This window comes from Erithacus rubecula (assembly GCF_903797595.1).
Source record: "Erithacus rubecula genome assembly, chromosome: 3".
Lineage (NCBI taxonomy): Eukaryota > Metazoa > Chordata > Aves > Passeriformes > Muscicapidae > Erithacus > Erithacus rubecula.
This window is the reverse complement of record NC_136689.1, coordinates 79,639,750-79,664,044: the sequence shown is the minus strand read 5'-3', so window position 1 is coordinate 79,664,044 and position 24,295 is coordinate 79,639,750. Positions and strand designations below refer to the sequence as shown.

General features: G+C 41.0%; 2 protein-coding genes and 1 pseudogene across 4 annotated transcripts in view; 1 reads left to right on the top strand and 2 right to left on the bottom strand.

Moving 5' to 3' along the window:
• Window positions 1–24,295, bottom strand: part of MED10 (mediator complex subunit 10) — a 111,995-nt gene that overhangs the window by 78,881 nt on the left and 8,819 nt on the right. The gene's annotated exons all lie outside the window — the stretch shown is intronic.
• On the top strand, window positions 81–13,631 carry SRD5A1 (steroid 5 alpha-reductase 1). 2 transcript variants are annotated; one of them, XR_013773673.1, is made up of 6 exons: window positions 81–471; window positions 2,420–2,586; window positions 6,486–6,587; window positions 8,669–8,819; window positions 10,967–12,005; window positions 13,513–13,631. XR_013773673.1 is itself a non-coding variant. In XM_079301172.1 (5 exons), the coding sequence occupies exons 1-5, from the start codon at window positions 146–148 to the stop codon at window positions 11,031–11,033; spliced, it is 813 nt and encodes a 270-aa protein (XP_079157298.1). In that variant the 5' UTR covers window positions 81–145; the 3' UTR covers window positions 11,034–12,369. The 2 variants fall into 2 exon arrangements, 1 of the variants encoding a protein (XP_079157298.1); XM_079301172.1 differs by lacking the exon at window positions 13,513–13,631 and having other exon boundaries at window positions 10,967–12,369.
• Window positions 12,433–19,004, bottom strand: LOC306798955 (U4/U6 small nuclear ribonucleoprotein Prp4 pseudogene; annotated as a pseudogene). Its single transcript has 2 exons — window positions 18,805–19,004; window positions 12,433–13,489 (listed from the first exon to the last, which is right to left on the bottom strand). The product of its transcript is annotated as a U4/U6 small nuclear ribonucleoprotein Prp4 pseudogene (transcript).

The following is a 24,295-nucleotide window of genomic DNA, read 5'->3' as shown; positions in this document are numbered from 1 at the left end:
CGCGCCGCTTCCCGGCGGAACTTCCCGAGCGCCCGGCCCGGCCCGGCCCGGGCCCACCCACAACGGGCGGGCCGGGGCGGGCCGGTGGCGGGCACACCCCCGGCGGCCACTGGCGCTGCCAGATGAACCGAGGCGGCGGAGCGCGATGGGGTTCGCCGGCGACGGTGGCGTGTGCGCGCTGTGGCGCCGGGCCGAGGGCCCCGAGGAGCGGCGGCTGCTGGAGCTCCTCTCCTACGGGCTGATGGCGCTGGGCGCTGTCTCCGCCCTGCTGCTGCGCTTTATCCCCATGCCCTACGGCCGGTACTCCTCGCGGCGCTTCGGCTGGCTGCTGCCCGCCCGGCCCGCCTGGGCGCTGCAGGAGCTGCCCTCCCTCCTCGTCCCGCTCGGGCTGGCCGCCTGTGGCGGGGCGGTGGCGGCCGCCCGGCCCAACCGCGTCCTGCTGGGCTGCTTCGTGCTGCACTACGCGCACAGGTGCGGGGTCGGGCGGGCGGCGCTGCCCGGCGGCGCCGGGGCGGGTGGCGGGCTCCCTGCCGTGCTGCGGCAGGAGAAGGGACCGGCCTGCTTAGAGATCCCCGCGGCTGCTTCCCGACCCGAGGGGTTGAGGTTCTGCTAGCTAGCGTTTGATACTTAGTGCGGCAGTCGCTGCCGTCTCTGCTTAGCCGCGTTAAGCCGTGTTCTTGTTGTTACGGTAAATAGCCGTGTGTGCGCTGCGATGAGCGCTGCGATGCTCCGGCGTGCAAACGCAGCCCTGCGCTGCTGCCGCGCCTCGTGGTGGCTCCCGCTTCACAGACGGGTTGACCAGGCTGTCTTAAGGTCACAGTGTTATAAGGAAAGTTCAGCACCGCGTACTGATGCGATCTTGATGTTGTGAAACAATAGCTGTTTTCCAATTATATTGTTCAACGTTGTCTTTCAACATAGCGTTCATTGCAGGAGCTGGACTGGATGAGCCTTGTGTGTTTCCTTCTGCTCAGCACATTCAATGATCCATTAAAATACTGGCAAAGCTGAGGCTGAGCGCCCTATGTTGCCAGGTAGTCAACAGTATTCAGGCATTTTGTAAAATTGCTTGGAAAAATCCGCTTAGCTGAAGTCTTGGAGCAAGCTTCAAGTTATGGACAGTAGCTAATGATCATGCTCCTCAAGGAAATTTGCCACTAGGACGGGAGGGATAGATTTGTCAAGTTTGTTTTAAGCCACTTATATGGCTATTATGTTATTTTCTGGTGCTTATTGAGAAAAGCTCTTGCTTTTGACCGAGTATATTCTGTAGCCTTGTGGTTGGGAGGTATATGATATATAGCTGGCCTGGAGGCTGCCTTTGAAAACCTTCAATTGTGTCTTTGTGCCCCCTTTTTCTATTAAGCATAAAGGTATTAGCTTTTACATGGGATCTTAACTCATTCTTGATGTCTGGGAATAGCTAGGAATGAGAGGCAATGGTTTGTATAAAAAGCTGAGCTGCACCGCAGTTTCTTTTTTTCCAGTTACTTGTTGCTATTGCCAAACCTGAGGGACTCTTCTGTAGGTGAACATAGACTGGAAGAGACTTCTGTTATCTAATTCTGTTTGTTGTGGCATGGCATGCTTTAAGTAATCCTGTAATGAATTTATTGCTCTTTCTTGAAAGCTGTTAGAGTGGTTGAAAATAACCTGAAAGCTTTTGAAGCAGTCGTGCTTGGGTAGATGGAAAACACGTGAAGAATGCTCAGGCATCAGTGATCCTGCTTCTGTGTCGTTATAGATCATAATTAAATCAGTAGACAATTGGGAGTTGGCTAGTTCCACAAGAAAGAGTACAAGAATATTCACCTGCTCTTCTTGTTTGGAGCTAGTTTGTTTACTTGCATAATCCCCCAGGAAAAGCAATCAAGATTCCTTTCCCAAATGGGATGGCAATTGTGGGTTTGTCACATCTTTAGAAGTGCCATAGAGTAGACCAAAATTGTTGAGGTGAAGCAATTATTGTTTTGGCTTGCAGGGTAGGGAGGAAACTGAGGTCAATAAAGTTAATTTCAAGGGGATTGACTTTCCCCCTGGAAGTGCTGGGAGAATTTGGTGGAGGGATCTTGAGTCCTAGCTCATCTCAGAAAGCTTGATGGTACAACTGAGATTTGAGAACAAAAATGGACTATGCTAATTATCAGTTGTCTTTATTCCTCTCATCAAAGTAATTGTTTTAGATACAAAGTTCAAAATTTCTGCTATATGGGAGAGAGGACTGATCTTGTAATTCCAATTAGCAAAAAAAAAAAAAAAAAAAAACAAAACTAAAACTAGTGCAGCTATTCTTACAAACAGGCACCAAGGGCTAGTGCTGAGAATTTGAAAAGTACGGTAGTGTGGACAGTGTTTGGACTTCAAAACTATATTTTTTTGTGCCTAATACAGTAAATTTTCTTTTCTTTGTTTGCTATAGGGCACTCATCTTTCCTCTTCTGATCCGTGCAGGAAAACCCACCCCGTTTTTCACTTTTGTGTTAGCACTGCTGTTCTGTGTTTTCAATGGGTACTTGCAGGGCCGAAGCTTAACCGCCTATGCAGCTTATCCTCCAGGCTGGCTGGGTGATTCACGCTTCATTACAGGTGAGTTAAATCATGTTAGGAGAACAGCAGGTGCAATTTTCCTCTGTCTTCATAGCTCTTAATTTTTTATTGTAATTTTATAGTGTCTTCAATGCCATTTTATAAGTCTTCTTATAATTCTCTCATTGGTGGAGCTGGAGGCCTTTTAACCTTTTTTACTTTAGGTCTGTGAACTGACACCTCTTTCTTCAGTGCTAGATGATCTGATTTGTCATCTTTACTCTTTAACAGCCGAGTAAATCCAGGTAATGTTTGGGGTTTTTTTTCCACATAGAAACTTGAAGCCCTGCATGGTACCAGCAGCATGTAGGTTTAGGAGAAGCAAAGATTTTCTGTGTAACATGTAGATTAAACTAAAGTAAACAAATCCATGAAGTAAAAAATCTAGTAAGGATAGCTGCTAACAGTGACACACCATGGCAAATACTACAAGTCCTTGGTGTCAGGGTATCTACGCTAGATACACACACAGGCACCAATCCAGCTGCCCTTATAATTGTCAAATGACAAAACTGGCCCCACAAGGAAGAGGTGGAGGGGTCGATCATTCACTCCCAGATGGGAAGTGAGGTTACATTTATACCTGAAGCCATGGATATGATTAAAAGACTATGGTTTAGCAAGAAAGTATTTTATTTACTTTACTTTTTTGTTTGCTAGGGATCTAATTTAGCCTACTGTCAAAATGATAGAATAATTCCCTAAAGAAATCTTTACAGAAAGATTTCATCTGAAGATAAACCAGAATATTTTGCCTCATCAAAGGCAGAGTACTGGACTGCGTAGATCCGTGATCTGAGTCAGTGCTCTTCTTTTTTTGTTATTCTGTAGTCAGAGCAAGTTAGTGTTTCTCCTGTATTTCTCAAGCCTTTAACAATGAAGGAAACCAATTTTTTGTCTTTATTCTAGTGTTATTGTGGATGATAATAGAGGACAACTGTGCTAAATGCTGTCATGAATATAAGGTTGAAGCAATTTCAATCTAAGCAGATTCTCTTGCCAAGATTAGGAGGCAGTTCTGTTTGTGTACTAAAAGTAGAAAAATTGAGGTACAAGGGAATAACTTCAGAGGGTACTAGAATATATTTGAAATTTTCATGACCATTTCAAACTTCCACTCTCCGTGAGTCAGAATCCAGAAAAAAAAAATTAAAAGATTTGTTGATCAAAACTGTTGAAGACTGAAGCTAGGCAGGCTTTGTTTTCAGCACCTTAGTTGAAAGATGTCTCAATACAATGGTGTGAATGAATCATGATTAAGGAGCCATAAATCAGTTCCTTCTTGCTCAAGTATCTTCAAAAAAATCTAGTTACTAGGACTTGTTGTTCAAGTTTCCTTGGGTTCTTTTGGGTGCTTTTTTTTTCTCTCTCTTTTTTTTTTTTTTTTTTTTTTTTGTTAAGTTTCAAAGATTTCTGAAAGATGCAAATGTATGAATGACAATAGTGAGGTTAATCTGCCTTCAGTTATGAATACTTCTGTATATGAATTAGTTTGCTTTGTATTTGTGGTTTTCTTTATTTGTTTTTTTTCCCCCAAAATACCAGTTTGAAATATATGCTTTATGTATTTCTAGTACCATTAAACATAAGTGAAGTGTTGCTCTGGTGACTATTGTTAGTTAATATAGTGCTTTAAAAAGTTATCCTGAAAACTAAGGAAGTGAAGATTCCTGATATATGTATCAACCACTTTAATAGTGTGGTCATTTCTGATTTTTTGAGACTGTAATGCCAACAAATCTTGAGATAAAATTTGGCATGCCCATTAAACAGCTAAACTGAAGACTGTTTTGGTTTTTTTCCCTTTAAATTCTTCTAATTAGAATATTTTTAGGTGTTTTTTGTTTTGTGGTTTTTTTTTTTTTTTTGTAGTGCATATCAACATAATTGGATCTTAGCAATTTATAATTGCTATTTGGTATTCATCCCATCTGGGCACCTCCAAATACCTGCAGTTTATGCTTATGGCTTTGGCCAAAGCCAATGCCAAAATGAAGTGTTGTGCACTGGGTACTCCCTGAGCAACTGGACTATTATATAGTAGTACTTCAGAAATATCTGACAGCGTTTTCAAGCTTCTGTTTAGAATTACTAAAAAAACCAAAAAATATTAGAATATTAGAAAATAATAATAGCATGAAAGCATATTTCCTGGTAGTTAATATGGTATTTCTTAAGCTGTATGAAGTCACATGTGGAAGATAAATGAGCAAGTGTCTACAAGTAGCAGCCAACTAAGGTTCAGTATATGGAAGCTGAAATGAAATTGAAACCTCCAGTGAAAACAGAAATTGGGGAAGTCAGGCTGATTAATTATTGTGGTGAGGAGTTTCAAACAACTGATGTATTCTCTGACTATGGAGTCTTACTATATAGCTTGTCTCTCTTGGGGAGCACAGTAATTTATATTTACAGCAGCAATTGATTTGGAGCAGGAATATGGTTTTGATGTGATTTCCTCATGGTTTCTCTGGACTGTGTCTTGGTTTAGTTCAGAGCAGTGAACCTGTCTGTTTTCAGAGTAAATGGCAAGGTTCTGCTTCAAATGCAAAGCCATGAGCTTGCAAACCAAGAGCAACATCATAAACTTTCAGCATGAGCCTTACACCTACATGCCAATCAAGAGCTTGTGAATTTACCAAGAAAGATGGTGAAGATGGCCACCCTGTAGTAGTGACTGCTACGAACAGGACACCAACAATTCTGTTTTTCACCCTTGTGTCCTTTCCTAATCTATCTGCACTTTTAGTTGTAAACTCCTTTCTTACTTTGCTTGCTTTAGCTTCTTCAAAGTCTTTGCAGTATGCCATGTCTTTTCTTACTCCTTTGAGACCCTATTCAACTACTTCCTTCGAATGTTGATAGCTAATTCTTTTTGGCATCTAAACACTTTTTTAGTAGCAGCTCTGCAAAGCAGAACACCACCTGTAAATCACAAGGTACAGGTTACAGAACATCAGCACCTCAACTGTTGCATGAAGCTTTTTATCTGGCAATCAGGCAATTAAGCACACATGTCACCTCTGCTCTCTTCACACATCAGACCTGAAGAGCATTGTCTATCTCTGGATATAATCTTATAGGCAAGGGATGTGGGTTGCCAGTATCTCTCCTAATATTAATAGGTCTAGATGCTGCAGATAATTGTGTCTTGTTGGGAAAACTAATCACAGAATCTGATGAAGCACTGGCTAACCTCAAAACACAGATCTTATCTGTTCCCCAGGGACTGCTGCCTTCAAGGGAAGATAATATAGATAACATGTTGCCAAGGGACAAATGAATTTCAATCCTAAATTCTTTTTGATTTATCCCATCCTCATGGTAACATAAGGATGCAGAATGTGACAACAATCTGAGTTTCTGTGAAGGGCTGTAATAAATGGCTAAACCATTTTGCTGAATGGCACAAATAAATGGCATGTTATTTTCTTCACAGTTGTATTCCTTTTATTGCACAGACACCTGTTGGAGAGATTCTGATATGCTATCAGTAAAACTGTAAAAGGAGAGTGGAGCCTAAGATGTATCCCCCTGAGAAGATTAAAAATGGCTGTTTCTTTCAGTGTGTAAAATTTTAGCAAATTTGTTTATCTACATGGACGTGTAGGGAAACATACACATTACATCTGCATATATGCACATACATACATTTATATAAGTCTAGCAACATAAGAATAAACTTCATACTTGCTGTTTTCCATCTAGGGAACTGTTGATACTGTGGGCTCCACTGACTGAAGAGCAGTGGGACTAGACTGTGCAGGATGCCACCAGAACTGTTTATGCTGCTTACATTACTTCTGCTTTGAGACAATATGCCTAATGTGGTATCTGACTGTAGTTTTTCTCAACAAATGCAGTGCACTAAATATGGTATTTTCAATATTTCTTTTCAGGTTTTTTAGGGTGGTTGATTGGCATGGCCATCAACATTCATTCTGATCATATTCTCAGAAATCTGAGAAAACCAGGGGAAACTGGTTACAAGATACCAAGAGGTAAGTAAAATGGTGCAGAAATTAATACAACAAAAACAAGTACCTCTCATATAAGAAGTGGAGAGAGCTTGGACTGTTCAGACTGGAGAAGAGAAGGCTCAGGGAGATCTTACCAAAGTTTATATCTACATGATGGGAGGGAACAAAGAAGAAAGAACCAGACTCTCCTTAGTGGTACCTAGTGACAGGGCCAGAGGCAGTGGACACAAAATTCAAGCACATAAAGTTATATCTGAACATTTTTTTTTTCTCTCTCTTCTGAGGGTGATCAAACATATAGTTGTTGAACAGGTTGCTCAGAGATTGTAGGGAGACTCAAAACCAGACTGGGCATAGTCTGGGCAATCTGTTCTGGCTGATCCTGGTTCAACAGTGGTGGTTGATTATCTCAAGAGATCCTTTCTAACCTAAAATAGTTCTGTGTGAAAATGACCTTCTATTGGTGTATTTTTGAGGAGATAGTAATTTATCATATAAGAGGCAACTGGAAATAGCACTTTGTTTTCTACCACAGAAAGTGATTTTACAGTTTGAGAAACATTTTTTTCCTCTTAAGCCAAGTATTGTAAGGAATCTGTTTCATGATACCACTTGGCTTGTGCAACTCTTTAGGTTTCTGGACTAACTTTTGCTATATTTTTAAAAAGGGGTAAAAGTGTAACAGCATTGCCTAACTTTTCAGAGAATCAGCAGGTGGGTGGAGAAGACCTAAATTATCAACTCAGTGTGGGGGCAGGAGGGGAATGAAGAAAGTACTCAGCATGTGACCCATCTCATGTCCCATATAAGAAGAGAGAGGTACCTAACGTAATCAGAGGGCAGCAACACTTTTGGAAAGGAAGACCCAGGGCAAAGGGGACAGAAATCCAAATGAGTTTGGCATTATAAATTCTGGCCTTCATGGGAAAATGGAGAATATGAAAGGCTTTTTTATATTGAAGGGTTAAGGTTTATTGACACTTTTGGAAACTCTTCCAGGTACATTACACTCTCTGAGAGCAGAAAGATAACACTACTTCTGAATTCTGTTGTCTCGTGACATTTTTTTCTTTTTGTTGTTGTTTTTTCTTGATTGTTAATTTTTTTAAAATAAAACTGTAAGAATGAAGATAAGGTAGACTGTTATTTTTCACCAAGAAGGTGAAAATAATTATAATTTTAGTAGCTGTAAATTGAAGTGTTCACATGAAAAATTAATGTGAACATCCTGTACTGTGTTCAGTGTACAAGAAGGTTCAGAAGGAAATATGTTATTTGCTGTAAGATCAGGAAGAGCTGGTCTTTTTGATGTTGTTCATCCAGTTTAAGTGCTAGAATTTAACTTTTCTTTTGTCACAAATGTTGTGCAATTAAAGCAAGGTCAAAACATGTCCTTTATTACATTTGCCAAACACTTGTTTGTTTAATCTCACTGGTGAAGCACATACTGAAATGTTATCAATTTGTAGACCGACTTTGGAGTTAGGGTGAGATTCATAATTTATCAAATTTCCAGCCCCTGAGTGCCAATTATTCATGCACAATTGTCATAGATTTAACACAGACTGCCAAATTTTCACTGAGTTTAAGGGTTGAAACAGCAGATCTGAGGAATGGGAACAAAAGTGCAACAACTTTGTAACCTACAGAATAAATTTGGAACTTCATAATAATAGTACTGTTCATAATTAACTTAATTTCTAAACTACTTAAATAAATGAAAAATTGTAGGCTAACCCTATGAGTATTCTTCTGACTCAACGGGAGTATGTCTTCCATTTCTACTTATTTTAAAAAAGGTTTAGTGTACAATCAGAGATCGTGCCATTAAGTAATTATTTGCAAAGGCATGCACTTGCTTCTGATGCTAGTGAATCTGCTTTTCTTTATTTAAAGAAGAAAAGTGGAGCTACAAAAGGTCTGTCTTAGAATGAGGTCTGAAGTGATCCTTCAAAGTATAGCATGAGCTGAGAAATGCCATCTCCACTGCCTTTAAAGATTGAATAGAGACATTGGTGATTATAGCTGCTATTTCTGTACAGAAAAGATAAGATGGTACATCTTGATTAAGGTATTTAGAAGTAACTCTGTCCTTCTTTCAGGAGGAATGTTTGAGTATGTCAGTGGAGCCAACTTTTTTGGAGAGATCCTAGAATGGTTTGGGTTTGCCCTTGCCTGCTGCACCATTGAAAGCCTTGCATTTGCATTGTGTAGTCTCTTTATCCTGGGTTCAAGGGCAAGACAACACCACAAGTAAGTGTTCCTGCCTTGTCATTTCTGTTGTCTCTATGCCACACTGCATTTCCATTTCACAGATTATGCCTCATGCTGTAAGGATGTTGCAGAGCAAGTCTTGTGAAAGAGACTGCTGCTGTAGGGCATAATATGATAGAGAATACTCTGAGAAGATTAAGTACTGGAGGATTTCAGCAGAATGGCAAAGAGCATAAACACAGTACAATAAGGTGGTCCAAATAATGTTTAAATGAAGGTAGTTCATCCTGGATCTGTAAAGATTATAGACAATTTTAGCAATACTGTTGTAATTAATCAAATAATGTACTTTCCCTTCTCAAACTTGTTTCTGTAATATTAAAATTTTAAAAATCATTCAAGCTGTCTTTAACAGACACATTTTATAGTCATGTATGTATTATATTGTCTATAATCAATTATATGGACATGATGAAAACAGTTCTGGTAAGTAATGTTTAATGAAGTCTGATCTAAACATTCTGACTGCTCATGTACTGTATTTATAATGTGACTTTCTTGTGAACAAGGACCATAGTTTGAAGAGACTTTTTTTTCCTGAAAGGATTCCCGTTAAGGAATAGCATGTTTAAAAAAATTTGAACATGTTTATTTTGGTTATTTTCAGCTTTCTTCTTTGGTTCTCATGTTGAAATGTAGTCTCATAAGAGGAAATAAAGATGAATTTAAGGAGGAAACGGGTTGAAAAAAAAATACTGACCATCTGTGAGGGCTGCTATGTCTATGTCTAATGGAGTCCTGGAAACCTCCAGAAATAGAGGCTTTCCTACCCTGTGTTTGTAGGATGTTGTGATATTGCCTTCCCAGTGAACAAGTTTCTTCTACTCTCCAACCTGAGCCTTCCAAACCTGTTGCCTATGACTATCTCTTCCTGTTTTATCAGCTGCTATTAGTTAGCAGAGTTGCAAAGTGTCTTTAGTTGGGAGGAGCATTTGAAGGTTTTCCAGTCAACTGGTGTGGCTGCTCCAGCCAGGGCAAACCATGAGGCTCTGCTCAGTTGCCCAGGGCTCATCCAATTGAGTTCTGAGTGTCTCCTCCTTGCCATATGAAGCAAGGACAGGTTCTCCTGCCTCTCTTTGTATATTACATTCTTCAGGCTCAAATTCCATGGTTGGTTTCCATCAATCTTAAGCTTTGATGGTGCTCTCAGAACATCAAGAAAAGCTAAATGTTGTTAAAGGAAAAATGCTTGAAAATGGAAAAGGGGTACAGGGAAAAACCTAAGAACCTAAAAATAGCAAATCCATGTAAGTGAAGAAAAATGTTAGTATAGTTTATTTATTTAAAAATCTTGGAATAAATTACTGAAACAGATAAATAGGGTCATAATTGTATTCCCTGGATGTAGGTTATTATGCATTGCATGTTTTGTTCTCTTTATTCCCGTTTTGATCTTGCAGTTAGCTATTGATATTAATATCAATATTGATATTATGAATATCTGTATCTTCAAGGACCCCAAGTGAACTTAGCTTTTTTATTTCAGAGAAGCAGAAGAATAAATATTCAAAAATGGGAGTAAACATGGCTGTTATGGAAGGTGAAAACAAAATAATATCTGATAGTGCTCCACCTTTTAAACTTTTTTTGATTGTCTGGATTTGTAAATAGTGATGCTCTTTGAAGGGTGTTAGCAATAAGGCAAGTGCAAAGTTTGTCATGTTTAGTTTGATTATTCTAACTGCAGCCAAAGATGTTTCTGTGCAGAAGGGGGCTCTCATTCCCATGTGTGAAGCATCCCTTGCCTCCATGTCAAATCATTATGCAATTATATGTTTTTGATTTATTTTTTCTCCCTTTAATTCTAATATGTGTAAATACTCAGGATGTGTAACAATATACATTTTGAAAGAATGGGTTATTCCCTCCCTGACATAACTCATCACATCTGTTGGTTTGATTTCCCATTGCTGGCAGCTATAACTTAGTTTCGTTCCATTTGATGATCAGATGTCATTAGGGTGATCATAGTAAATGCCATTTTTCTCTCCAGAGTAGGTTCTAAATGCACTTTTTTTGTAGACAAAAATGTGTATGGATTAAGTTAAACACATTGCACAATTATTTCATTTCCTCAATAGTGTTTTGAAGACTCAATACTCATCAGATTTTTCTTTGTTTTTCAGATGGTACCTTGAGAAATTTGAAGACTATCCAAAGGACAGAAAAATTGTCATCCCATTTTTGTACTGAGCTGTGCTTTTAACACTTTGAGATGGATGCTTTTGCTAACAGCCAACATTTTGCAGATGCTGGCAGGTTAGCAACAGACTCAGATGATCACTGTGACAAAGCCTTTCCATCAGTGCTGCTATTACTTACTGCTTTTTCCTCTTAATGGTAACCCAGAAATCTGATGGACAGGGTGAATAGGAACAGAAATGCTTTTCCAGCAGTGAAGCACCTTCATAAATAGATTAGGCATAAGTCTGAAGTGGCATCATGGGAAGTACTGTGCACGACTTCTGATACTTCTTTTTCTGCCTTTGAGGGCTTCTGCTGTTTCCACTCAATGCATCCAAGCTGTCCTGAGGATTGTGCTGTGAGCTCACCACCCTCACTGCAGTCTGGGTGGGGTGCTCTACCTACATACACAAATAGGGTTGATTTTTTTTTTTTTCCCTTGCATTGCTAATCCTTTCAACTTCCCCCATTGTCAAGAGCTGCTGATGTAGACCAAGGAATTAGATGAATACAGTTGCTTTTAGATGAGAGGCAATGTTTTTCCTTCTCTTTGCACCCTTACAAATACAGGGACACTGTATAGAAACATATTTAATTATATTTACACAAAAGTTGTACAGCTAATAGATTAATATTGTCATCTACCTCTTAAAATTGATAGCTATCTGAATATGCAATAGGTGTCTTCTCACTCTAAACTGGTTTTAGAAGTCTACTTAGGATACTTAGGCCAATCTAGCATTGTTAACAATTGTGTGATATTTTCTAACTTAATTTATAAAAAAAACTTAAGATGTAAAACAATTTTTCTTACTACGCTGTTTTAAAAAAATCAAGTGTCTTCCTTCTTCTGTTGCTAATGTTGTAGATGATTTGTATTCTAAAATTCTGGAGCCTTGTGTCAGTTCTCATAGCCCAACCTCTTGCTCATGAAGGACTCCGGAATGGTTTCAAGAACATGATGGGATCCCAAGCATACAGGTTTTCAAGTTATCTGTGTCTTCTGCATGATTGTAATAATAAAGAATCTTTTAGAATTGCTGACACCAAAAAAAAAACCCAAAATAACTCAAGGGAAATCTAAAAAAACAAAATAAAAAAACACACCCCAAAACCTCCAAAAACACCCCCAAGTGAACAACCAAATACTAATAATTTAATTTTTTTATGGAAAAACCAAATGAATACTAACTAAAAAAAACTTTCCTCAAAACTCTACTTCTGCTATAATTTGAAAATAAATGGAATTTTGTTTAACAAAGTTAAAAGAAAGGTGTCGGGTTCATTCTGATTCAGAATGTGGATGTGCCCACCACTTGCATCTTGCAGGCAGGTTAGACTGTTTTTTTTTTTTTTTCCCCTATTTTGTTCTTCAATATAAAAAAGCCACCAAAAGTCATTAACACCCCTACTGAGCTGTCCAGAGCTTGAAGGTTCTGTTGTAGGAGCAGGTGGCAATGAGCTGCCCAGCCTGTCACCTTCCCCTCATGCCCCACCAGTGTCTTCAGCGGGGGACCAGCCAGGGTGTGTCCAGATCTTGGCATGTTGTCACAGCCACACTTGAGCAGGAAACTCCCGTGGCTGGGCTCAAACCTGCTGCCGGTGACCAGGTTCTGGTGGGCAGGGATGGTGTAGATGCAATTCCTCTGCCACAGGTCCCACACCTTGCACGTGTTGTCCCCACTGCCCATGGCCATGTGGTCCCCATTTGGGGAGAAGTTGATCCTGTAGATCTCCAGGTGTCCTTCCAGGATCATGATACAACAGCCTGTGTGCAGGTCCCACACCTGGCCAAAGGCACCCAGGCCTCCCGTGCCGGCAAGGGAGCCGTCGGTGTGGAAGGCAATGTCACAGACCCCCTTGCTGTGCCCCTCCTGGAGCAGAATCTCCTCCAGGTGCCACAGGTGCCACGAGTGGTCGGAGCAGGTGGTGCTCAGGAACCTCCCAGACAGGTACCACATCACACAGGCCACTCTCATGCTGTGTCCCTCAATGTCTGCTACCAGCTCATCACTTTCCAGGTTCCAGAGTTTGACAGAGCCATCAGCTGCACACGGGGCCAGGCTGACATCCTTCCTGTCCAGGAACACTGTGGCCTTGGGGTGGAACCCGGCTGCCCCCACGTTGGTGCTGTGTACTCCTAAGTGTGAAGCAGGTTGCAGTCAGGCACAGAGCAGAGCTTGCACAGCCCACTCCAGCAGGCTGTGGCCGGGAGTTTGGAGCTGGGGCTGAAGTGGCAGTAGGACAGTGGGCGATCATCCCCAATCTGACTGCAGAAATTATTCAAGGACCGCAGGGATTTGTGCAGCTCCTGCCTCTGGGATGTCCTGGTGGCCTCGGGAATCTCCTTGAACAGCCGGGCCTCCTCCAGCTGCTTCACTGCCCTGGGGACTGAGTAGTTGGCCAGCCACAGCCTGGCTGTTTTCAGATTGCGTGAGCCCTCATGGTTTGCTGATACTCTTCTTCTGCATGAATGTACAGCATACAGGTTTTTAACTTATCTGTGTCTTCTGCATGATTGTAATAATAAAGAATCTTTTAGAATTGCTGACACCAAAAAAATCCCCAAAATAACTCAAGGGAAATCTAAAAAAAACCAAAACAAAATTAAAAAAAGAACAACAAACAAACAAAAAAACCCCAAACAAACAACAACAAAAAAAACCAAACCCACACCCCAAAAACTCCAAAAACACCCCCAAATGAGCAACCAAATACTAATAATTTAAATTTTTTTAAAAAAATTGAAATGAATACTACAAAAACTTTCCTCAAAACTCTACTGCTGCTATAATTTGAAAATAAATGGAACTCAAACTTTTGTCAAGTGGCATTTGCTCTGTTTGCACTTTTGTGTTGGATTATGTTCTTCAAAACAAATTAGTAACACAATTTTGCCAGATGCTGAGTTTTCCAGTAGGGTATTGCAGTAAGATTTGTTTTGGTGAACAGTCATGATGCTCACTGGAGAGAGAGGATGGTGAAGAGTTTGATTTACTCCTCAATGCTAAAATGCTAAATTGTTATTGGCCAATAAAAGTTCAATAGGGCCATTGTGTTGGGTTGATGTGGCCAGAAATGTGTATTCTTTCACCATCTGTTGAGGCCGTGTCAGGCAGTGATTCCTTATCTCCATGGCATATATTATCTGCTAATGGGCCATCTTTAAGACAAGATGGGGCAATCATCTTTATCTTTTCCACAGCCCATCCTTCCTCCAGGAAGATATCATCTGCTGCTGGCCCATTCAGTTCCACTGTATGACTGATAAAATTACATCATCCCACTGGGAGATGCTCCAGCCAGGGGGATGAGCCAAGCCTTTCCTACCTAGATAAAAACTGAGATTTTAGAAAAGATCTCATCATTCCACTGTATTCTAGAGGAAAACCGAACCTTTTTCCACATCATCCCTGGACCTTCAGAGGAAAACTGCACCCTTCTACAGGAGCACTGCTGCAGCTGAACCCCACATCTGTCACTGCAGGAGGACTGCAGCCACCATTTAATGGGAATGCTACCAACACCCTGACTGACAGGGTGGCAGGTTGTATTCTGAATCTGTCAGTGTTGGGATTGTTCACTGTAATACTGCATTTCTGTTTTAATTTTTCTGGTAAAGAACTGTTATTCCTAATTCCCATATCTTTGCCTGAAAGCCCCTTAATTTCGAAATTATAATAATAATTTGGAAGAAGGGCATTTACATTCTCCATTTCAAAAAGCAGCCTCTGCCTTAATTGGCAAACACCTGTCTTTCAAATCAGGACAGGCAGGTTTCATGGTGGGACTTGTGGCCCTGTGGTGGACCTATACTGGAGCAGGCTGTGCCTGAATGGCTGCACCCTGTGGAAGAGCAATCCACATTAGAGCAGTTCATGGAAAACTATCTCCCATGGGAAGGACCCCATGTTGGAGCAGGGGAAGGCCTCTTGTCCTTGAACAGCAGGAGAAACCACTGGTGATGAACTGACCATAGCTCCCATTCCCTGTCTCTCTGCACCTCCCTGGGGGTGGAGGTAGAGCTTGGGAAGAAGAGAAAGGTGAGGGAGAGACGATTTTAAGATGTATTATACTTTTCATTATCCTGCTCTGATTTCGTTAGTAATAAATTCAGTTAATATCCCCAATTTGAGTTTTGTTTGTCTGTGGCAATATTTGATGAGTGATCTCTTCTGGTCCTTATCTCAACCTGTGAAGCTTAGGCTTTGTTTTCTTCCCCCTCTCCAGTTGCGGAGAGGAGCAACAAAGTGGATTTGGTGGATACGTGGCATTCGGTCAGAGTCAATCCACCAAAATATTTTATATCTTCAGGGATATTTGTTTAAAAATTACTAGTGGGACAACCTGCCAGTAAAAATCATCTTTCTGCAGCACTTTAGACTCTAATCTAAGACTTTTTTTTTTTTTTTTCTTTGCCTCTTTTGAAAAGGAAAATGTTATTTTAATACTAAACAGTGAAAGAAAGATCAGTGTTTATTACATCTCTCTATTCAAGACCTGTAGCTCTCTAGCCAGTAGTCTTTTGCCATAGTTTCCAGAAAACTTGAACAAATGCCTTGATTTTTCTCTGCTACTATACTAATAAATATTTATCTTGCCTAAAAGTTCAGTTGGTTTTCCCACATAATGTTAATTTATGGTTTGCCTACAGTGGGATGGGATCTGGAGTGTGATGGGCTGACAGCTTATCAGTGTTTCCTTTCTTGTTACAGAAAAGGAAAAGCTAAGTTTTGTGGGCTGTGAATGTCAGCATGTTTAGAAATTTTAGTTAATTGGATTAATAAAAAAACAAACCCAAACCCAAGCCAGAAGGTTTGTTCATTGTGTGATTACATTTTATATTCTCATTATACTTCTAGACCTTTCCCTAAGCAAAGGACAGATTTTATTTGAAGCAGTTCCTAGACCGCAGGTCTTATGAGAAGCAGCTAAAAGAGCTGGGACTCTTTAGCCTGGAGAAGAAAAGGTTTCAGAGGGAATCTTACTACTCTCTACAACTGCCTGAAAGGAGTCTGTAGCCAGGTGGGACTTCATCTCTTCTCCCATGTAATAAGCGATAGAATGAGAGAAAATATCCTCATACTGGGCCAGAGGAGGTTCAGATTGGCTATTATGAAAAATTTCTTCACTGAAAGGGTTGTCAAGCCCTGGAACAGGCTGCCTGGGGAAGTGGTGGAGTCACCATCCTTGAAGGTATTTAAAAAACATGTAATTGTGGCATGGAGGGAAATGATTTAGTGGTGGACTCGGTAGTGCTAGATTTAAAGTTGGACTCAATGACCTTGGAGGTCTTTTCCAACCTATATGACCCTTTGATTCCTACATTTCAAGACCCAGGTACATTAGTGAAAACATATGATCCATTTGCTCAAATGCTAGAATTGCCTTTTGTTTAAACAGTATCCCACTTATTTGTCATACTTCACTTGTGACCCCTTCCCTTTTCAGCAGCTCTGACAGATTTTTCTGTTGGAAAATATCTAATACTGAAACATTTTTCTTGCAAATATGTAATGTGAAAATGAACCCTGTTGTGCCCATTCCAGAGGGAGAAAACATGCACACTTGTTACGTGTAACTGTAGCTATTTTTAATGGAGATACTTCTAGTCAGATTGATGTATCTTTTTTCCCCAAACCCCTACTAATAAAATACGATTTGTGGTATTTGTTTGAATATTTTTTTTTTCTGTCAGTAGTCCCTGCTCTAACTTGTGGAGATTGACTAAGGCTTTCGTACCAACAATTTCATTATCCCAGCTGAGATTGTGAGTAGTATAAAAACAAGATTGTATTAGAATGACCTAGATACATGTGTGAACTCGATGAGATGTACTCCAAGCAGCTATTAAAAGTCACAAGGTAAATTTGTCTAGTGATACATTCTTAGTTACGTAAAACAAAGTATGTAGCTAAGATGTTCTATACTTGCAGATAGAGCAAAGATTAACAGAAGCAGAGGCTGCTCTTCTGCTTTCCTCTTCTGCTATTAGGTCACTTTTCAGTCGAAAAAACTGTAGCACCTGATGTTTCAACATTTTTAATTGAGCATCAGCACTACACTATCTTCTGGGGGAGTGGAGACAGTGTATAAATGACTTCTTGTATAAACTTGAATTCTTCCAGCAGGCAGGAAATCCGGAGTGCCTACCACAGTTTTTATATCCTGTTTGTGATTGAAATATATTAGTAACTTTAGTGTGAGACTGTCCCAGTCTGTTCTAAGCTCTTCAGTTTTACCAATAACAGTTGCAGTTGCCAGGGCAGCCTTTCATACACTCATCTATTTCATGAGGAAAGCAGACCTCAGGGTAAAATTGCACCACTTTTTGCAGTGATGCAACATATCTATCACCATCAATGTGCTCATGTGCCCACACAAAAACATGTGTAAGCAAGCAATTAAATTTCTATTGCAGGACAACTGAAGGGCAAAGCTTAATCAAGGTTTGCATCTGAAAGAATTGCACAACTGAAGATTGCTCTTGAACTTCTTAAAAAAACATGCTTTTTACATCCCTTGCTTGATTTGCCATGTCTGCCTAAAAATCAAATCCAGTACATTGTTGTATACAGGTGGAGAGTGGAAGGCAATAGGTTATTTGCTCGCAGAGATGAAATAAAACCTAACACTTGATACAACCTTTGGTGTAATGCTTCCCTGAAGATGATGCCTTACCAATGTGCCAGCAGGAGTGTCTCAGTGGTGCTGTTTGTCCCTGCTTATTTTGGAAACACCTGTCCTGTTTCTGAGAGGACATGGGTGGCTGGATCCAAAGAGACAGCACTCGCAAAGCCGTGTTCCAGCTGCTCTGGGAGGGGACACTCAATTTCTCTTGTGCTATTGAAAGGGAAAACCACTGCAGACTTAGTTATAAACTCCTGCCAGAAAAGAAAAAGCTGTATCATCTGTGAATGGGGGCTCAGGCATTGAGCAGCACTACAGGCCAGTCCAATAAAAGCAAGCAAAACCTACTTCAGGTAGCTGCTACCTTTGTGTCCTTCTGGCTGCCTCATGGAGCTGGAATTTAATCTTTTTAATCCATATCAGTGTGTTAGGGAACAGTCCAAGAGGCTGCCAGTTATGCCCCCACTCCACATGTTTTTGCTGCAGAAGACCAGGAGACGCATGCTGTGCAGAGCCAGGGTCCTGCTAATGTGCAAGGAAACCCTGTGACAAAGCCCAATGCAACTGTGTAGATTTGTAGGATTTTAATGTTTTGCAAAGGCAAGTATGTTTCCTCTTTCATTCTCTGCCTGTCTATTTGAAAAATGGTGATGGTATCAGAACAGGGGAACTGACTTGAAAATCCCAAATAGTACCATGAAACTGTTCAAGTGTTAAAGGACAGTCATAGGGATACACTAAAATCAGCAACCAAAGATGAAAACAGTCCTTTTTATACTTCAAATAATCCTTGCAGATTTTATTAGGCCTCAGAAATAAAGAATATTAAATTAAGCATAATATTTATTCTGAAATAGTATAGTATATGATAATTAATGATAGAATAAAGTAATACTAGGAAGACTAGCTTAGAAAATATGAGTAGCTATGCAGACAGCATCCAGCAGTATAGTCTTATGAATAGAAAGCTAAATGACCAAGAAAAAATGAGCTATTTTCATAATCAAAAAGAGAACACTACTCTAGTGTGAAGCCCTCCTTGGGCTGCAGGCAGATCTCTGCTCCATTGTGGACTTCCATGGGCTGCAGGGGAACAGATGCCTCACCATGGCCTTCATCACAGACTGCAAGGGAATCTCATCTCTGGCACCTGGAGCACCTCCTCGCTCCTCCTTCCTCGTGCAATTTGGTGTCTGCATAGCTGCTCCTCTCACATATTCTAACTCTTCTCTCTCCTTGCAGTTGCAGGGGTTTTGCCCCTTTTTTAACTGCTATCCCAGCAATGCCTCCACCATCACTGCTGGGCTCAGCCTTGGCCAGTGATAGGTCTGCATTGGAGCTGGCTGGCATTGGTTCTGTGGGACCTGGGAGAACCTTCTGGCAGCTTCTCACAAAATCTACCCCTGTAGCCCCCCTATTACCAAAACCTTACCATGCAAGCCCAATAAAATGATTGAATTTATAGAAGCTAAAAATAAAACACTAACAAGGCACTCAAGAAAAACCTGACAATGTGTCAATTGCTATATGTGATTTTCCTAAACTGAAATTGCCGTGCAATGTAGACATTCCAGACTTCAATGAATAATATGCTATAATTACTAGTCTTTAAATGGTTACTATTGAGTAAAAAACCACAAAGTAATTGTACTTTGTTTCCTAATTCTTCATACTAAATGAATTGTCATTGCAACAGCTTTTAATTTCAATTCAAAGCAGACAAAACAATCTCCTTTGCAGATGCAATCCCATCTGCTACTGTGGCTAAACCTCAGAGATCTTCTTGAATATTCTTGTTTCTCTATCAGATCAAAAAAAGATAAATTGCAAGTAACACTGCAGATGACAAACCATGCTTTATTTTTCATCAAGTAATAGTGTCATCTTCTGCCACTTTGTGTCTTCATTAACACTGGGTTAATTAGAATAATGAAATGATTACCTAACATTTTCTTACATATAAAATCCAGTCTAACACTGTTCTCAATTGTCTTATTGTGGCACTGCACAGATGTGGGCTTACTGAGTACCTATTGCATCATAGTTTCCAGTCCCCTCTAAGCACTGCCTAGAGCAGAAATTGTTATTCACAGCAGCAAATTCAAAGACAGTCCTCTCCTCCAGCTCAGGGACCTTGGAAGCAGAAAAGAATGCACCCCCAAACAAGCATGAATAAATTACCAGCAGAGGTCTGCATCTGCACCAGCCATCTGTGTCTGTGTTGTACAACACGAAGAACTACAAGGAGTGCTAACCTTCCTGCTCATGATCCTCTTTCCCCTCCAGACCCCAACATAGTAGCCCTCAGAAAGATGAGAGATGCACCATCCTCTGCAAAGTTGCTGATAGCTGGACCAGCTCCTTGCCAGCACCTGACCTTGTTTGGTGCCACAGCACTCAGCCAAGCAGGCCAGGAAAGATGGAAACCCACAGAGAGAACTTTTTAATTCAGCCTTTCAGAGGCTTACAACTTTTGTTTGGGTTTGGAAATTTTTTTTCCATTTCTGGGAAGTTTGTCAATACAAATGTACAAAGTGGATGCCTCCAGCAGCTGGGCTCAGGCATCCAGTCTGCCCAGTAGCTGTTCCTGGATCTGAATCCCAAGTTACTGCACTTGGATGCATCAGCCTGTATATGCATGGAGACACAGTTTGAACCCACCATTTTCTGTGCTCAGACATGGAGGGCATCCAGCAAAAGGTCTTGGGTCCTCAATCTCCACAGCACTTGGAAATGTAAAATTCTGAGAGGCCTGCAGCTTCATCCTGGCTACTGGCATATTTAGTCTGTTCTTGTTTCAGATTTTCACTAAACATATTCAGCTAAAACAAACAAACACAACACAACACCCAGGAAAAAAGAATCCATTCAATGATTTATTAATGTAACATTGTTTTATACACAGTGAATTTATAGGCTTTCTCATGAACTGATAATAACAGGATCCTAGAGACCTTCCTGGGGAAAAAAGTTTGCTTATCCAGAGCAAAGTTTTACTTTGGGACATGGGGTTTTTTTTGTGTTTTGTATTTTTGGTTGGTTTTTGTTTGTTTGTTTGTTTGGGTTTTTGTTTGGGTTTTTTGGTTTTTCTTTTAATAATATTGAAACTCTTTATCATAGAATTGTTTGTGTTTGTGCTGGTGAATTTTTTCAAAGCACTGTTTACAGGAGGAGCAGAAGGGAAATGCTGGTACTGACCAGAAAAGTTGGGTTCTACATTTATCAGTTATTTGCAATTTAAATATATTCTAAAGTAGATGACTGTAGCATAAGATGTAGAGGAAAATAAAAAATACAAAGCAGAGCTCAATTGTTTATAGAGATTGCTTTCCATAAGACCATATTTTTCAGTCTAGGAACATGTATCTCAAAATGTATTTTAAACAACAGCCTTTGAATGGGATTTCATTTTAAGTAAATCAGTTTCCTGAAAGGCTCTCCAGTAAGGATTTCAAATGGATACTTCTGAAGACGACAGGTAATCTTTTTTTCCGGCACAAGGCCCCTTACTTTTGTTAGCCTCTGTACAGATTCTTCCAGAAAGACATACTGCCTTTTCCTACTCTTTGTCCAACAGCAAGGCCAGCTGTTTGGCAGCAAAGCTGGGCATTCTTCCAGAGCTCTACTTGATCTAGAAAAGGTTTTATCTTCTCTAATGTATACTGTAAATATTTTGTTCTAGCAGATCCAATTTGAAACTTACCAGGATGATAGATGAGATCTGCCCTGAGACATTACAGACCATTTCTTTTTCCTTGTGGGTAACTGCAGATGTAGTTCCTGTGAGATCAAAACATTTTGTCTGTAGTTCTTGCTGGTTTCCATGTGGCCCAAATGAGAGAGCTCAAACTAAATGTGAGAGTTTGAATCAGGCCCAGCAAAGAATTATGCCATGCAGTAAAAATATCAAGAAATTGTTCATTGCAGCTGGGCAGAAAGCTGAAGCAGAGCTGTCTATCTTATAAATGGTATAATCAAGGTCAAACCACTTCCACATTGTCTCCTAGCCCTATGCCAGAGCCATTGCTAGTAGTAACAGATGGTTTCCAGGCCAGCACCAGGCAATAGAATCTCATTGCAAGGCCAAGTGATGTATGGTTAACAGTAACATGTCCTCAACTGGAAACATACCACACAGGGCAGGGAAAGGGTTTCACTTGTCACAAGGATGCTGAAAACAGAAAACAGAAGGAAGAAATACAGGGCAAAAGGTGAAAAAGGCAGCTTCCACATCTTCAGGACAGATCCTTTTATGTTCTCCTGTCTACCCCTAACAGACCCAGTTAAAGGGAAGACTGAAGGGGTTTGCATTTCACAGCCAGGAGTCAGCCATAGATTTAAGCAATGGAACTCCTGAAGCATCTCACTGGGTAGTGTGGGGTACAGACTGATACTGTGTATGGCTCTAAAAGGTAAGATATGGAAGAGAAGGACCACAAGAGGGTCCCCACTAGAGGGCAGAGGGACTGGTCAGTCCGTACAAACGAGGAGTTGAAGGAAGATGACTGTATCACGTAAGAATTGGCTGATACAGCACCCTATGAAAACACTACTCTCAGAAAGGATCACCTCTGCAAGGTATGATCTACACCATCAACAAGGGAAGGAATCAACAGAAGCATTTACAATAGAATGGCAACAAAGTTTTCAGAGAAGCACTTTTCAACCACTAACTGATATAGTGTGCAGTTGGAAAGGGCAGTAGCATGGATTTATGCTCAGAATCACTGCTATAGAGTTGCCTATATGGCTAGTCTGATTAACTAGTGGTATGTGAACTGAGCAAATTAAATGCAGAAATTGCAAAAGAGATTCATTCCATGCATTTTGTTTCTTCCACCATGGAAGACTTGTTGGCAGTACCGATCTTAACTTCCTGCACTGGTAGCCACATGCTTTTACCAGGTTCTGAGATAATCCTAAAAAGACTGGTGTTTACATTGTGTTAACTACTGTCACCTTCTGAGTACGTGATCAAGAGATTATTTCCATCCAACAAAAATAAGTCTCATGGACCATGTCTGTCACCGCCCCATGAGGAACCAGCTGGGATAAGCTTTGCAGCTATCACCAGGCAACTCTGAATGAGCAAACAGCTACAGCCTGGTGATGGAAAGAGCCCTTCCAGGTCCCACCAGGCAGGAGTGGAACCACAACACATCTGCCTTGTGTCCAAATTAACTTGTTTCTCATGAGAAGGAGGTCCAAGCATCCTTGCTACCATATCAAAAGAAAAAAGCTGAACTTTTATGTTTCTGTGAGTAGAATGAATACTCTACCTATCTGCTTGATGGCATCAGTCAGTACAACACCATGAGGTCTGCAGGAGGCTCTGCAAGGAAAACCTATCCCATTGCAAGTGCCATCTGTCAGCAACTATGGCAAAGATCTTCAATTTGAGTTGTAGTACTGGATGGAGGCCAGGTCAGCCAAGGCAGGCTCCTGGCTGCTGGGCTGTCAGACCTCTCACTCAGCTGAGAAGCACTAGAATCCTCAATGAACTGCCTGTACACCAGGACTCAGTGGAGCACATCACCAGCCTGTGAAGCCTCACTGCAGGAATCTGGAGTTGTTTCCATGCTTCTGGATGCTTTGAGCCAGTGGTGAATTTGAAAAAAAATTCACCACTGAAAAAAGTGTAAAAGGGTAAAAGCAAAGCTGCCCCATCACAAAGCTACATGGGAGCTTCATCTTGGCACATGGCAACAGGAGTGGCAGCCTTCCTTGTTCCGGCCCATCACCTGCCAGGATGCAGCAACAGATATTCTGCTATCTTAAACTAAGCACAGTAACCTCAGGCAATCAGAAATCCTTATCTGTTTCAATGCTGACATTTCACTCTTCCTTCCTCATGTCTTTTCTGCTCTCACTACAATAAATGAATGTTGTTTCTTCAATGTTACCTGCATGTCCCCATGAGCCCAGGAGCTCAGAGTTGTAGACTTACTGTGAAGCCCATGTCTGCTGATATTAGAGACTGATATTATGAACAGACACCTTAACTCAGTTTGCATGGTTGTGGAATGGAAACTGCCACTGCAGATAACTATCATGTTCTCTATGCTGGTTCTGCCCTTGGATCATAACAACCCCCTGCAGCACCAGAGGTTGGGGGAAGAGTGGCTGGAAAGCTCTCCATTGGAAAAGGCCCTGGGGGTATTTGTTAACAGTCAACTGAACATGAGCCAAACTGTGCCAGGTGGCCAAGAAGGTCTATATCAGAAATAGTGTGGCCAGCAGCATCAGGGCAGTGATCCTCCCCATCTGCTAGGCAGTGGTGAGTATTCAAATCCTGTGTTTAGTTCTGGGCTCCTCACTACAAGAAGGACATTGATGCTGGAACAAGTCTAGAGAAGGCAATGGACTGGGGAAGGGTCTGGACCACAATTTTGGTGAGGAGCATCTGAATAAGCTAGAATTATTTAGCCTGGAGAAAAGAAGGCTCAGGGGTAACCTTATCATTCTCTACAACTGCCTGAAAGGAAGGAGGGTGTAGCCAGGTGGGAGTCGGTCTCTCCTCCCAGGTAATAAGTTACAGGACATCGAGGCCTCGATCTGCACCAGGTGAGGTTCAGATTGGCTATTAGGATAAATTTCTTCACTGAAAGGATTGTCAAGCATTGGCACAGGGTGCCTGGGGA